This window comes from Molothrus ater, chromosome 2, assembly GCF_012460135.2.
Source record: "Molothrus ater isolate BHLD 08-10-18 breed brown headed cowbird chromosome 2, BPBGC_Mater_1.1, whole genome shotgun sequence".
Classification (NCBI taxonomy): Eukaryota; Metazoa; Chordata; class Aves; order Passeriformes; family Icteridae; genus Molothrus; species Molothrus ater.
The window spans coordinates 6,186,916-6,202,381 of NC_050479.2; the positions used below are offsets into that span (position 1 = coordinate 6,186,916).

The 15,466-nt window shown below is 38.3% G+C and overlaps 1 protein-coding gene across 1 annotated transcript in view; it reads left to right on the forward strand.

Annotated features, from left to right (window-relative positions):
* TRAPPC10 (trafficking protein particle complex subunit 10) overlaps positions 1 to 14,761 on the forward strand; it is a 37,816-nt gene extending 23,055 nt beyond the window's left edge. The window contains exons 12-23 of the mRNA XM_036381099.2: positions 49 to 189; positions 1,083 to 1,195; positions 2,156 to 2,670; positions 5,105 to 5,246; positions 6,487 to 6,645; positions 7,296 to 7,525; positions 8,335 to 8,435; positions 8,778 to 8,904; positions 9,597 to 9,767; positions 11,150 to 11,327; positions 11,731 to 11,925; positions 12,707 to 14,761. Of these exons, the coding sequence (XP_036236992.1) occupies positions 49 to 189; positions 1,083 to 1,195; positions 2,156 to 2,670; positions 5,105 to 5,246; positions 6,487 to 6,645; positions 7,296 to 7,525; positions 8,335 to 8,435; positions 8,778 to 8,904; positions 9,597 to 9,767; positions 11,150 to 11,327; positions 11,731 to 11,925; positions 12,707 to 12,945 (2,311 nt within the window). The 3' untranslated portion in view covers positions 12,946 to 14,761. The remainder of the gene's footprint in view (positions 1 to 48; positions 190 to 1,082; positions 1,196 to 2,155; positions 2,671 to 5,104; positions 5,247 to 6,486; positions 6,646 to 7,295; positions 7,526 to 8,334; positions 8,436 to 8,777; positions 8,905 to 9,596; positions 9,768 to 11,149; positions 11,328 to 11,730; positions 11,926 to 12,706) is intronic.
* Positions 14,762 to 15,466: the final 705 nt, after the last annotated feature.

A 15,466-nucleotide genomic window follows, 5' to 3' on the forward strand; every position in this document is an offset into this window, starting at 1 on the left:
CTGCAAAGGTTCTTACATTGCCCTGTGCTCATTTTTTCATTTTCCAAGGAGGAAGAAAGGTCCCCAGAAGGCAGAGGTGTATCTTCAAGGAGCACTGAAAACCTACCTTGCTGAGGGCTGGGCTCTGCTGGTCACACACACGAGGAAGCAGCTGGCCGAGTGTCAGAAGCAGCTCGGCCAGATAGAAAAGTATCCTCTAAGGCAGAGCCAGGACAATGAAGACAGGAAAAATGATGCTTGGGATTATTTTTCTGACATATCTCTAACTTTTATTTAATGGTAAAGGCTGCCAGACATTCTGAGTCTGAGCTGAGACAGCTGAGTTATTTGATACCATAGAGTGTATTTTGGGGGTGGTTCTGTTGTGCTGGTTTTTTGTTGGTTCATGTGCTTTTAGAACAAGATACATTTTACATGTCAGCCTCCTTTGCAAATTTATTATTAAATAAAACAATGAAAGCTTTTCTAGATTTGAGCTGCAGTAATTACAAAATATTCTCACATCACTTTTAAGCACTCCTAAATTTTTCTGCTTCAGTGCAAATGCTCATAAGGAATCTGAGCCAGTAGTATTGCATTCTTAGCTAAATATTCAAGTGATCATTTCTATCTCAGCACTTAAAATTTTAAAGAATGTTTTGTGACTTAGTTATGATAAGTGGTGCTGTAACAGCTGGCAGATTCTCAGCCAGGTAAATTGGTATAAAATAGAATACTCAAGATTATTTAGTGCTAAATGTTGGCCAGTCAGAGATACAAGACATTGTGTCTTTACCTTGCACACTGCATGGATTATTGTAAAATAATGAATTTTCTATGCTCGTGAATCTTTTTAGATGAGGCAAGATTGCACTGGTTAATTATGGATCATATTTTTAGGTCTACTACAGAAATATTGAGATTCTGCAATACTCTCAGATGATGGTAAATCTTCCATTTTTTCTTTTCTAGTGGAAAAGTGCAGCGATGATAACAGGAGGTCTTGTCTCTAAAGCTCAGAAAAGCAGTACTTGAATGTCTTGTTTTCAGTCAAATTTGTAATTGTTGTGGGTTTCTGTCTCCTGTTTCCTTAACTTCAGTAGTTATCTCCAAACAAGCAGCCTTTTAGCTGGTGATAATCACTTAACAGAAGAGGAACGCAAAAGATTTTGCCAAGAAATACTCGATTTTACCAATCAGCAAGCAGAAAACCAAGGTGAGTCTGGGTCTTAAAACTTCAGCTTCTCCAATCTGGTTGTTCCCTAAAGGTAGATGGGGAGGCTTTTTCTCATTTGATTCATTATTTTGAGTATAATTTCTAAACTTGTGTTTTCCAAAACATTTATAAATCTCCTCTAATGAAGAATAGTCAAAGATGAAAGTGTAATTAACATTTTTATTTTAAAAACTACAAAGTCTTTGTTTTCCTTCACTTATGTTTCTCTGCTTTAACAGCCCATAATTTATTGTGTGGTGAGTTTTTTTCAATTCCTAACCTATCTTTGTCTCTCAGTGCTGGCATGCAAGTGGCAGCTCTGTGATGGTGCATCCTGGATTTTGATGTTAGATCTGTGCCCATCCACTTGCAGTTTATTGTTTTGTCCATCCTGTTTCCTCTCTTTATTCTTCATGCTGCTTCAGTAATATCTTCTTATCAGATATTAATCACAATTCAAATTCATATGGAATACTTCCTGTAGATCTGAACACTGCTTATTTTATATGCAGAAATATTTTATATGAGAAATATGCAGAATTTGCAATGATTTGATGTACCATAAGTAATATGTTACTTTAGACTTGATTCTTAATTAATTTTAGGTGCTGCCTTAGGGTTGTTTTTGGAATGTAGAAAAGAGAATGAAAACCCCTTGCACGGCAGAGCTGATGGCTCAAGGCAGCAGCCTGATTATTAGTTTCTTAATTTTGTACAAGCTCTGGGAAGTTGGTCACTTAATGCTACTGTGTTCTGTAGTGGTGAAATGTTCATCTTCTGATTGGACAATCTTTCTTAATTCAGTTGTTTTTAATAGCCTGGAAATGGAAATTGTAGTCTAAGTAAAACAAATCTCAGTGTTGTTTAACTCTCATGCAAGATAAAAAATCAGAAAGCAGTGATTTGTTGAGAAATCATTGTTTTTATCTTTGGGAATAATCCCTGTTTTTATCTTTGCAGGTCAAAAGGTTATATTGCCTATGCACTCCTTTGCCCAGCTGAAAACTCTGCATTTTGACCCTCCAAATGCTGTTGTCCACGTGGGTGGAAAGTTGTCCATCGAGTTGACTTTGCTGAGCCAAATGCCCATCCCTGTCCAGGTGGACCAGGTTGCCATCCACGTTCACTTCAGCATCGAGAAGAACAGCTACAGGAAAACAGCCGAGTGGCTCACCAAGCACAAAACTTCCAACGGTGTCATCAGCTTCCCTAGTGAAATGACAGGCTTGCCTTTGTCCAGAAACAGCCTGCCAGCCCTGGAGCTGGCTGAAATGTACGAGAGGAGCCCCTCGGACAACGCGTTGAACACGGCAGGAATCATCTGCAAGAACGCGCACATGCTGCTGCGGCGCCAGGAGAGCAGCAGCTCCCTGGACGTGCCCTCAGGGCTCACTTTGGAGGATGGGGCTCACGTCCTGAAGTGCAGCAACTTGACTCTGGAACCAGGGGACAATAAAATAACCTTCAATATTCAGGTATGTTTTTGTAGCTGGGTGGTTGCAGCACTCGATTGTAGAGAAAGTAGAAATGCTGGCTGAGGAAGAGCGTTGTGCTGGTGAGTGGTGCCTATTTTGTATATACAGGTATTGATTCCTTCCTGTTACACTTGGATCATCCATTCCCCTTGCAGCTTTTTGTTGTTCTCCACCATCATTTCCCTTGAAAGGATGCTGTTGTGTTTATGCTAAAACATACAGATGACTCTTCTACTTGAAATCATTTGAGTCAGCCTTCCTAAACCTATTTTAAACATCTTGACAATTGCTGACAAAAATTGAACTGATAAATTCATATACAATATGATGTACTGCTCATGAAGTCTGCCTGTGCTTTTGAGGTTATTCAGAATAACGTCTAAAAGCTTTGATGTGAATTCTTTTTCCAGCCATTCAGTAAGTGATTGTGTGGTTAAATTTGGTTGACAGCCTTTTCTCCTCTGCAGAGGGTGGTAGAATAATTTTTCTCTTGGGGGATGTAGTAAACCTACCTGCAAGAAGTTGAGATCAGCTACAAGTATTTGAATTTAGAAGATGTTGGAATTAAAATTGTCCCCATTAGTCATCATCTAAGTTAACTAACTTATTAGTTACTAGTTATAATCTGTGGAATGGCAATGCAGTCATTTGAACTACCTACTGACCTAATTTCTGAGGTTTCTCATCCTTTCAAAGGATTGGGACAGGTTAATGGGATTTGGACCAGAGGCCTTGGTGGCTGGAAATCCCATATTCTGTAAAATGAATTCACATGTATGTAAAAGTGGATTTCAGATGAAGAGAGCTGTTAGGGACTGCACTGACCTGGCATTTGGGGTTAGTGGGATCAGGATGCAATTGGAAACAGCAGAAGAAGAGATGGATGAAAAGCTAGATAGAGCTCTGCTTTGAATTTGTCTGGTTCTGCTGTGAATCTGGTAGCCACTGGAGGATGCACAGCCTTACTTTTATAACTTTGCTATTTTCCCAACCTTCCTTTCAAGGAAAGAACTTTGCATGGGAAGACTGCTCAGTGTGAATCCCACAATACAGTTGTTTCAGGCATGATTTATCTGTCCTTAAAGGGAAAATCTGAGCATGTTATAATTTTAACAGTGTATTATGAGATAAAACAACATAAGTGTCTCTGGATTTGAGCTGCAGTATTTAAAACATATTTACTAAAAATCCATTATCATTGTAGTAATACACTGTGTCACTTCTACTGGATTACACAGCTGGCCAGGGGATAGAAACTGCTGGCAACTTGTTTTCTGGATTTTCTTAAAGTAATGCTTAATTGCACCACTTCTGCAGGAAGAGGAAGAGGAATGACTGTGCTTCTATGACCCAGAGGGGTTTGATCATTTCTGTAGATCTTACAGTGATGATTAACCTTATCTATGCTGACAGCAATCTTCCAAATTTTTACAAGCCTTAAAAGAGATGAGAAAGCATTGTCTAAATTCTTTAGACCCATATTCCCATCCCATGCTAAGATTTAAAGTATGTGTATATTATGTATTAGTTTACTCATGCTTTTCTGTTTTTTTAGGGCTAAAATGTAGTGACTTTAATGTCAGAATGCATAATACTGAATTTCAGTCTGGATTTGCCATGTAAATAACTGCATGAGGTTTGACTGTTGAGTTGGTATAGCTTTTCTCCATAACTTGTTGACTTATTTAATTCTACCCAGCATTGTTATTTATGTATTACACTTGGAAAGTGGCACATGAATAAAAGAAAACATTTCCCATTCCCTAGCAGTCCCTAAGAGAAAATAGAATCAAGAATAAATATACTATAAGGTGTTACAGATTTGCTTTTGTTTGTAATCTTATTGAGAAACATCCAGAATCCCATTACTCAGGAAATGGGAAGAGTTGGAAATTAAATATGTATGTGTTACTTTATTGTAAACATTGACTCAGGGTGTGTGGTGGGGAATGTGTGAAATCAATAGCTGGAGCTGAAAGCTGTGCCTTAGATAAATGCTTTGGGATTTTATAACTGTTTTTATGAATTAGCCAAATAAGCACAGGTGTTGTTTAGGTACTTAAAAATGTTTTTTCATGTATGTTGCATTTTGAGGGGGAACCAACCAACAAATAAGGCAAAATACACCCCAAAGTAACAAACTGACAGCATAACTACTACATTAGTTATCCTGATTATTAGTATTAGCACTGGTTAATTATGATGTTTTCTCTGGAATCAGACAGCTTCTATCTTAGTGGGGCAAAAGGTGCTCCTTTGTGTAAATCTTGTCATTTACTCAGAAAACTGAGTTTTCTGAAATCTGCAATTTTAACTTACAAACCCAAAGTACCTGATAAAAATGAGATGGAAACATGCTGTTCTTTAGCAGAGGGCTTGTTCTAGGAGTATTTTCTTAACATTAGGAAAAAAATTCAAATGTTTTTCTTCCAAGGCCAAAGAACCTGGGACATACACGCTCAGGCAGCTGTGCACTTCAGTGGGAAAGGTGCAGTTTGTCCTTCTTCACATCTACCCCATCGTGCAGTACGATGTGTACTCCCAGGAGCCCCAGCTCAAAGTGGAGCCCATGACTGGTAGGTGCAGTGGCTGTGCTGAAGCTGCTTTGATGATTCCTCTTGTCCTCCTGTGGGACTAGAGAAAGTGTTTCATGGCTTCAGTATTACTCAGTTTGCCTTGCTCTGCCTTGTGAGTCTGAAATACAGCCTTGCTTTTTAAATTATCCATCATCATATCCTGCCAGTGATGGCCTGTTTTGAACAACTGATTCAACTGAACAACACATAGTGTCACTTTTGAACCCTGATTCGAGCATGCATTGTCACTGAAATATCAGGTGTGATTTGAGCTGCCACACTGACTAGACGTGAATATTTACATTTGTGATTGACTGAGCTCCTTACTGGTTGTGATCACAGGATCAGTTAGGCTGGAGAAGACCTCTGGGATGGGTCCAGCCTATGGCCAAACACCTCCTTGTCACCCAGACCATGGCACTGAGTGACACTTCCAGTCTTCCCTTTAAACACCTCCAGGGACAGTGACCACCTCCCTGGGCAGCCCATTCCAATGTGTATTCTCCCTTTCTGTGAAGAAATTCCTCCAAACTTAATGCTAGAGTCCCTTTGATATTTACAAGAAATAAGTAAGAAGTGGGATTCTCTACTAGAAAAAATATAACTTATCAAAAATGAATACTGAATGCATCCACTGGTTTCAGAGACAGCTGAATACTAGTTGTTGTAGTGTTTATTAGAGTGTATAAATGGAAGATAATAGTGATTTGTTTTCAGGCTACTGAGTGTGGCAGCTGAGGAATTGATATGAATTTTGTGCTGGCTTTCCAGGTTGCAGTGTGTGGCTAAGGAAGGACAGGCATATTGGGCATAAATCAAATTAGGGACCCCTATGAAACTGATAGCTGTCATTCTGTGTGCACACTGGCATTCTTGCTGTGCTGATCATGTAAATACAGCACATGGGTGTGACTGGAATCACAGGTGTGAAAATACAGAGCTGTCTGCAACCTGGAGAACTTTAAAAGCTTAGTAAATTCTTTGGGGTTATTGTATTTCACTGAAATCTGTGCTAGAGAGACAGCTCATGTAAGCTATCCAAGATGCAGTGGGTTTGGGCTCTCAGGTTGAAATGTGGTTTCCCCACAAGTTGTATCTGAGCTGGGTTTAATGTGTCCCATAACACCAAAACCCCACACTTGTAAGTTACCCCACTGTGTGACCAACTGTCTGCTAACAAGGCTTAGTGCACTGTCACCACGTGCTGGAATCTGTTAACAATTCCTGCTCTGTCCTCCAGAGAGCCTTTTGGCTGGCATTCCCCAGAAGGTGAAGTTCACAGTGACCACTGGTCACTACAGCATGAAGAGCGGGGACACTCTGCAGCTGAGCAACGCCGATGCCATGCCCATCCTGTACCACCCCGAGAGCAAGGCTGTCATCTACTCCAACACCAGGGGTAAGCCAGGAACTGGAAAGGAATCATCTTTAAAAGGCCCACAAGTTCAGTCATCCTGAAGCTTAATACTTACAGCATTAAGAGCACTGACACTGCTTGTCAATAGTCATTATTAAGAACAATTTTAGGGATTTACAACTGAGTACTTCAGTCTCAAGTTTTCACCTTCAAAGCAGTAGTATGAACTTTGACAAACACAATTGGACAATTTTACTTCCATTGATGAAATCCAGAAGGCATGTGAAACTGCTGCACGTGTGTCCAAGGTTGCTTGAAGTGAAATGATGAGGCTTAACAAGGTGCTTTCACTTTGTCGAAACTTGAATAAGTGTCTTATGATGAGCTAAAGTTGCTCTTTAGCTGGTTTGAAGTTTGTTGTTAAATTGCCCTCTCAGTTCTTTCCTGAACATTAGGAGCCTTTTATTACATGGAATGTGGTGGTTAACTTCCTGCAGTTAAAGAAGGATAGAGCATTACTCATGGGAAGTTAAATATTTAACATGTGCAGATTATAGCTGGTTTGAAGAGGTTACTGTGGAGTTTTTTAACATGGTTTCTCATTGCTGTTTTTGCAAACATTGCTGGGAGGTGGTTATGGCACCACATATTTTTCTATTATTTGCTTTTTTTCCCATTCTACACATCTATAGAAAAGATCTCAGAGTCATCATTAAGGATTCAGTCTTCTGAGAAGATCACAAGCATCAGCTTGCCAGTGGCCCCTGCTTACCATGTGATTGAATTTGAACTAGAAGTCATGTATTTGCCATCAGCCACAGAATCTGCAGTAGAGAAGGAAAATACTACAAATAAAGAAAATCACAGAAAAAACAAAGAGAAGCAGAAACAGGACAATTGCATGGCTACTGTTGATCAAAAAGTAAGATGTAGTTTAACTTTTTTATTATGAAATGCATTTGATTGCAGGGGTAAGCACTTCACAAAATAGAAGTGGTGGTGAGGGGGAACTTGCTTGTTTAGAACTTATTTTCCTTCAAAAGGCATATATGCAAAAATCATACTGAATGTTAAAATGTAAAGAAATTGTAAATATAAGCAGAAATATACACTGTTGTTAATAAATTGTCAGCTGTTCCCTTGGGTAGTAATCTAACTTTAAGTGTTTTAACACAGTTTATAAAGCATGGAGAGTGCCTGTGTCTTTGTAAAAGGTAGCATGGTGGTCTTTTAATTCCTGCTTCTGATTCATGGGAAAGATGAAGTCAAGTGTGCTACTTCAAATTAAAACAAATATAGCATTAAATGCATTTATAAAAATATTTTGATATATTAAATTATTATAAAGACATTAAAATAATAGATCTTACAGCAGTTTATTTTATACTGACCTTTACCAGGGGTAAAGGTGTCAGAGATGCCATTGGTGTCCTTTTTTTTTCTGCTATTCCCCTTCCTTTTTTTTATAGTCTTTAGAACTGGGTATGTTAGTTCCTAGAGAAAAAGCTGCTTTGAGATTTCATATCCAACTCACAGGCAAACAAAAACCTGTTATTTTTTCAGATTAGATTTTACATAGTGATTTTTTAAAAATGTTTATTTCTTCCCCTCCTGTATGCATTAGATATAGACACTTGATGAGAAAAATTTCACTTAAAAAGGAAAAGAAAAGCAAAATCATTGTGCCAAAGACAACTGCAAATAAGAACTGTGTTCCCTTTTTTCCTGTAGGTGACCATTGATTGTCCTTGGTCAATTTACTCCACTATTATTGCATTAACATTCTGCATACCCTTTAATGCCAAGCATTCCTTGCTGTCAGCTGGCAAACGGTAATGTACTCATTATTTATTTATTGTTTCTTCTTACAAAGTATGGAGCTGTATGAGGTTTCATAACTCATATTTATAGCAGGTTTTTTTAAATATATAACTTGGGCTTTTACTATCTTCCCTGTGGAAGCTTGTGCATTTCCTTTCGTGTTCTTTCTTGACAATAAAACAAATTTATGGTTTTGGAAATAAGACCACAGGATGAACCCAGTTATCCTGTTTGTGTGTAGATTGGTTTTGTTTACTGTGAAAGAGGATGTTTTACAGCCTTGTTTTATGGACATGGACTCTTCCAATGTAACTCCTCAGTTTTTATTGAAAAAACTGTGTCGCATTTTTCAGGAAATATGTGCAAGTCTGCGTGCAGAATTTGTCAGAACTCTGTTTCCAGCTTTCAGACTACAGCCTAAAAAATTCTGCTGAGTGTACAGATTTGCAGCTGGTACCTCTCAACCCTGCATCTCAACAGGTAAAACTCACTTGCTGGTTTATTCAATTTATTCATCTTATGGTTGCAGCTTGTCATTGGGTTTTGGAAAAAAAAGAGTCAGGCAGAGACAGATTTCCAATTAAATACAGCTGTAAACCAGTTCAGTTGCAGAACAGTTTCTTACCACAGAATTATAGAATGGTTTGTGTTGGAAGGGGAAGATGAGCAAGTTTCAATCCCCTGCCCTGGACTGGGGAATGAAACACCTTCCACTAGACCAGGATGCTCAGAAGAGCCCCATCCAATCTGGCATTGAACACTTCCAGAGGTGGGATATCCACAAGTTCCCTGGGCAACCTTCAAGTTTCTTTCAGCCTTGTCTGAACATATTAAATTGTTCAGTCTTGGTGCCTAGAAAAAGTATGTAAGAACATATTAATAATTTTATTAAATATTTAAATATTTTAAAATATGAAATTGAACTTCACTGAATGTGAAGTGTTTCCTCTTGAAACATTGATTCTGACAGTGAAATGGATCCTTTCTTTTAAAAATATGTGCATTGTGAAAAAGATTCACTGTTGGTCATTTTGTTCCATATTTCCCTAATGATTTACAGTTTGTTTCTGTAAACTGTACCAATGCCAGAACAGACAAACGCATTCATGTGTGCATTTCCTCTTCTTTCTCAGAGGAAGGAAGCAGCTAACACTCTAAACACTCTCTTTCAGGTCGTGTACAGTAAGCAATCAATATTCTTTGTATGGGAATTGAAGTGGACAAAAGAGCTTCCTCTCTCCTTGCAGTGCCTGTTTTCAGTCAGCTTTTGTCCAGCTACCTCTGAAGAACAGTCTCTTATCTTGAAGCCGTTCACTTACGAATTCCAAGTGGAAAATTTTTTTGTAAGTATTCCCTAAGTAATAGGGTAGCATATCTTAACTGAGTATGGTTTCCTAAGGAGTGAAAAGGGAAAAATAAGAAATATATTAGAAAAAATTGGTTTATATCATGAGGTTGATACCCACTTAGAATCATTGGGAAGTCAATTTGTGAGTGACAGAGCTGCAGCCTGATGTGATGTAGTGGAATCATATCCTTGCCACAGAAATGTGGTCAGAGCTGTAACACTTGTGCTTAATTGTGTTCCATTTTTTACTGTTTTCACCTTCCTGGGTTGGTGCCATGGAGATTGTCTGCAGCTTACTGAGCTGCTTTTTCCCTGCTGGCTTAAGATTGTGCTCTCCAAAGCAAATTGCAATTTCCAAAATATCTTTGCTATTGAAAGCATCTGAGTAGTTTTTTGCACTGCTTGAGATGAGCTCCTCTAATGAAATATTTAGGGTTTTCTAGGCCATTATCTGAAATATTCTTCTTCCCCTTTATGGACAAACTTTTTATTCCTTTGATCAGCTAGGAAGCTCATAGACTAGGTAGAATTCCTTTAATAGGAAGTTTTATCAACATTATTTAATCTCATCTCTAAACTCAGTGTTCCCCTTTGTGATGCTTGGGTGAAAAGCAGCATCATTAGAAGACTCTTGTTTTTCAAATCCTTTTTTCTGTTTTCAGTGTTTTCTATCTGCTTGTTGCAAACTGGCATTGAGCAACATTTCAGGTGTTTGTTTGCCTACTGCCATGTAACAAGCATTTTTGGCACCTCTATCAGCATCTTTCTGGAGTTTTTAAAGACAACTACCTGTGTGAAACAGTGGGGGTTTTCTGGTAGAAATTTAATTTTTTAGGAATTAAGAATCAGTTCTTTGATGTGGGCACTGTTATTCCAGGGACTATGATAGGAGGAAGGATGAAGTAGTTCTGTATTACTCAGAATCTGAGTGATGTGTCTGTAAAGGGAGGAGCTAAGAAACTGATAAAAATTGTTTAAATAGTAAGATTGGTGTCCATTTAGGAGCATTGAAAGTCTGTGTTAAAGTACAGAAGTGAAGGAAAAATATATTTTCACTGTTGGTATCAAAAATAGATTGAATCAAATTTGATTTGTTCTACTGGACGGTGTCCCTGCCCATGGCAGGTGGGTTGGAGCCAGATGATCTTTAAGGTCCCTACTATTGCACAGCATTCTAGGATTCCATGTTCTATGATTTTCTTAAACTGAGCAAGACAATGAAGTGAACATTGCTTATAAGTGATTCTTGCATTAAGAAGATTTAACAGGATGTGTCTGTTATGTGTAAAGTTGGTACTGTACCCACTGTCAGTTCAATTTAAACACAAATAGAACACCCATTTTTTCCTGATAACAGCACTGTTTTCTTCCTGACAGACATTGTACCATGTGAAAACTGAAATCTTCCCACCCTTGGATGCAGAGTACTGTAAAACAGGCTCACTCTGCTCCTTAGAGGTGTCCATCACCCGGCTTGTTGAGCTCTCTGAGGTTGACAGAGATGAAGCATTAACAGAATCAGATGGATATTGCACAACAAAACTTATGTATGAAGGTAAGACTATTTTTCTTAAGCATTTTAATAAATTTCCCCCTAATTTTTTCTTGACAATAACATTTGCCAGATACTGTGGCATAAATTCCTTTATTGTGGGTACAGCTGCTTAGTACAACAGTTTTCATTTTGCAAGACTGGGAATATTTTATTTTCTCCTCATTAATCTGCCTTCCAGTGGAGTAGAAATGTTCTTCAGACTGGATGGATACATGCTTGAGGCCCAACTGTGGTCCCTTCTGTGTAGGGCTGTTTTCTTACCTTGCACAGCTCTTCACACATAAAATCTGGTGGGCTTTTAGATGTTGCTAAAATGCAGATTTTCAAAGTGCTCTAAAACTATCCTGAGGGTTCTCCATTTTTCACAGAAGAACTGTATGGTGTTTTCTCTTTATTCTTGCAGTTGTTGACAACAGTAGTAACTGGGCAGTCTGTGGAAAAAGCTCTGGAGTGATTTCTATGCCTGTAGCACCTCGAGCAACTCACAAAGTGCACATGGAAGTGATGCCACTGTTTGCTGGGCATCTGCCTTTCCCTGATGTCAGATTGTTTAAATACCTCCCTCACCACTCTGCTCACTCCATGCAGCTTGATGCTGGTAAGGCCAGTTTGACCATGTGGCTACTTACAGAAATTACTCTGCTTTTCCTGTGTTCTTGTGTAAAGAGAAAAGCAAAGCAAGAAATACACTGACAATATATGGACCAGGTACTCAAAGGTGTCTCTGCTACCTTCACTCACAGTCCTAAATTGAAACTTGCTCTAACGGGACCTTTGAATTTGGATTGCCACCTAAATTTTTGAGGAGGAATAATAAATGCATTGTTCTCTTATGTTTCCCTTAAAGATTAGTATGCAAATGAGTTCTCACTGGATTTATAATCAAGTGAAAACTGTTTGATAACCCTCTAATCCTGCAGTTCCATTTTCTCTAAATTGTGTCTTCATTAGCTTTGAGATTCTTTCTCCAGTTTTCAAGGGATTGAATGTGAAATAAAAGAACTGCTGAAAATGTGGGCCATTCAGTTAGATGTAGAGTTTAAATTACCACAGCCATGTAGAGTATTTATCTGTACTGAGTAGTTCCAGAGTGAAAATTCACTCAGAGAAGCAACATAGCTTTTGTCAGTGGAGCTGCCAGTGTGCATCCTTCTAGCTTGTGACAGATGTGAAGTCATGCTATTGAAATTTTCCTTCTAAACCAGTATAATTCACTCTGTTACATTTGGTGCTGGCCAAAAGTGTGCACGGACTTTTACCTCAGCAGAGATGATCAATAACTGTGAACATGTGTTAAGCTGACTGTCAGAGCTCTGAAATGACCTTTTAGACTTAATTGGTAGAATAAAACTCTATTTTTTCCTTTTGTTTTCAAACAGATAGCTGGATTGAAAACGATAACCTGTCTGTGGACAAGAATGTGGATGAGCAGGCTGACAGCAGCAGCATCAGGAGCAGGGGGAGCCTGCATTCCACAGCCAGCGGGGAGCACAAGGGTCTGCCCATGCCCCGGCTCCAGCCCTTCTCCCCGGGCCAGGTCTTCAACAGCAGCACAGGGATGCAAATCCTGGTCATTCCCAGCAAGGACGACCACGTTCTGGAGGTCAATGTCACGTGACAGCTCGGAGTGACACAAGGAGCCCCTTAGGAACTGGATTTGAAAGCACTTTATGGGATAATGACCTGCTCAGTCCTCGTTGCATCATTAACTCCAAGGAGACCCGTGGCACCCGGCGTGCACTGGCCATGGAAGCAGCAGACAATTGTATCAATTTAAATGTACAGTGAGGCTTGTGTCAGCTAGTTTATATTGCCACTTTAGTATGTTTTGTGTCAGCTATTGGGTTTTCTTCCTGCAGTCACATCCCTGCATCACAACAACCAACACAGGGCAACAAAAAGCAAAAAATCCAAATCTTTGGACCACTTCTTTATTTTTGTTGGGCAGCTGAGAGATTTGTTTCATGCTTCCTACATATTTTAGAATGTAGAGTTGGATGATGTAATTATCCAAATCTTGAATTTTTATGTAATAATTTACAGGCTTTTCCATACATGTGCCAGAAACATAACAAGAGCATACAACAACACATTCACTGGTGTAACAGTTGCTTTTCTGGTTTGCTTTTATTTTGTTTGTTTGATCATTGTTAATTCCTGCCATTGCAATTTTATATTAAACTTCCATCATTTGCATACTTAGATGCATGGAAGAGCTACTGCTATAAACAATCTTAACTGAACAAAATTCCTTAATTTTCTGAGGCTTTCTCCTTCACAGAGTAGACACTGTGATGTCACATATTATATGATTTTTTTTTTTTGGGGGTGGGCTTTGGGTTATCCTCTTGCATATTTCTTACCAAAGAAAGATATTGATAGAAGTTAATAATAAATTATTTGGCTTATTGAGTTCCCAGATTAATTTCTTTTATTACCATTTCCAAGTGGCTTGGTTTGCTGCCCCAATTTTTAAGTTGGGGCAAAAATTTCAGTATGATGTGATACTTGAACAGTCAACCTTTCATCATAAAGGCTAAGTGTAATTATTACTGATTAGAGGCCAGACTTGTGCATTCATGATGAAAGAAGGAGGTTGGTTTGATACAGGAAAGCTTGCAGATGTAGAATAATCGTGAAGCAAAGTTAAAACATGTAACTTAAAGAATTTCATTATTTATATCTGAAATGTAAATACAAAAAATGTAAAAAAAAAAAAGTGTAATTTTTGTGAATGTTGCAAATTCACCTGTGACTGGAAAAATTACAACTTCTTCTGATGTCCTGCTTCTGATATTGAAACTTGTGCATTTAATGTGAGAATGACCTTTTCTACTTGCAGATCTATAATGGTGCGTTGTCAACAGACTCCACAGAGGAAACAGTCCCATGTCAAACACCTGTCAGCAAAACTGAAGGGAGGATCTGCTCATTAGACAAACTCATTGTTATTATTTTCTTTTCTTCTGCTAAATTACAAAGGGGAAATGAAAAACAAACCCTCTTTTCAAAAGGAACCACAAATAAGTTGAATAGGCACCCTGCACTGGTCTAAACATTTTACTTTAATTTTATTTTTTATTTAAAAATTCTAATTAGATGTATAAACTAGACCTGCTAGCTGAAAATGTTCTTATTATGCATCTTCTTTCTGTGAAGGAATGCCCTTTCTCTGTGGGAATCATACCATTTTATTCTGGATAAAACCCAAAGCATCATTTAGTGCGAATGACTGCTGGGATTCTCTGACTGGAAAAGGTAACAAGTTAGTGACTTTGACACTGCAGGTATTATTAATTCCATTTTCATGGTTTGCTATTAAATCATTTTTCACATTGTTCTGTAAGATACTGTTAGATTAAACACATTGTACTAAGATTGTTTAATGAAATTGTAAGCGTTACAGTTCTAAATATACATGTTTTAAAAAGAAATCACCTTCTCTGCTCTGTGAGTTCTGTTTGGTCTGGAGGAGTGATTGCTTCATCTGTTTTAACCAAAGCTGCTTTTGGCTGCAAAAATCAGATTTGTTACCTGGTGTGCAATTACACACTCGAGGGAGACATTGATTATTTATTTATTTCAGAGTTGCAGCCTCTGGAACCTCCACAGTATTCCACAAATCCAGCACACCCCTCCAGACTTTTCCTGCTGTTATTTATACACAGAAATTCAGTGTTGGCAACCTCCCAGGTACAGCCCCTCTATTATGAATGGTTAATAATTTCCACACAAATTGTGTAATCCCAGCTGATTTCTATGCATCCTCCAGGGAAGGGTCTTCACCTGGGCAGGGTCTTTTTGCCCTGTAGGTCTGACTATTAGTATTATAATAATAAGTTGGTTACAAGAATTATTATATTATTAATAATAATATAATTATGCATTAATATTACTATTATATAATCAGTTATAGGATACCTGGACTTGAGTCTTTTGCCAAGTTAGCAACATATAAGACATACATTCATATTTTGATTTACTGCATCCTTAAAGCTGATTAGTTATAATGAGCTCATTAGCTCATTATAATGATGTCCATAACTAAGGGACGCTGCTCTCTGTACCACCAATTAATTCTCCTTCCTTGCTGATTAGGCTTGGAAATATACAAAGATCAACCATCAAAGAACATCCTG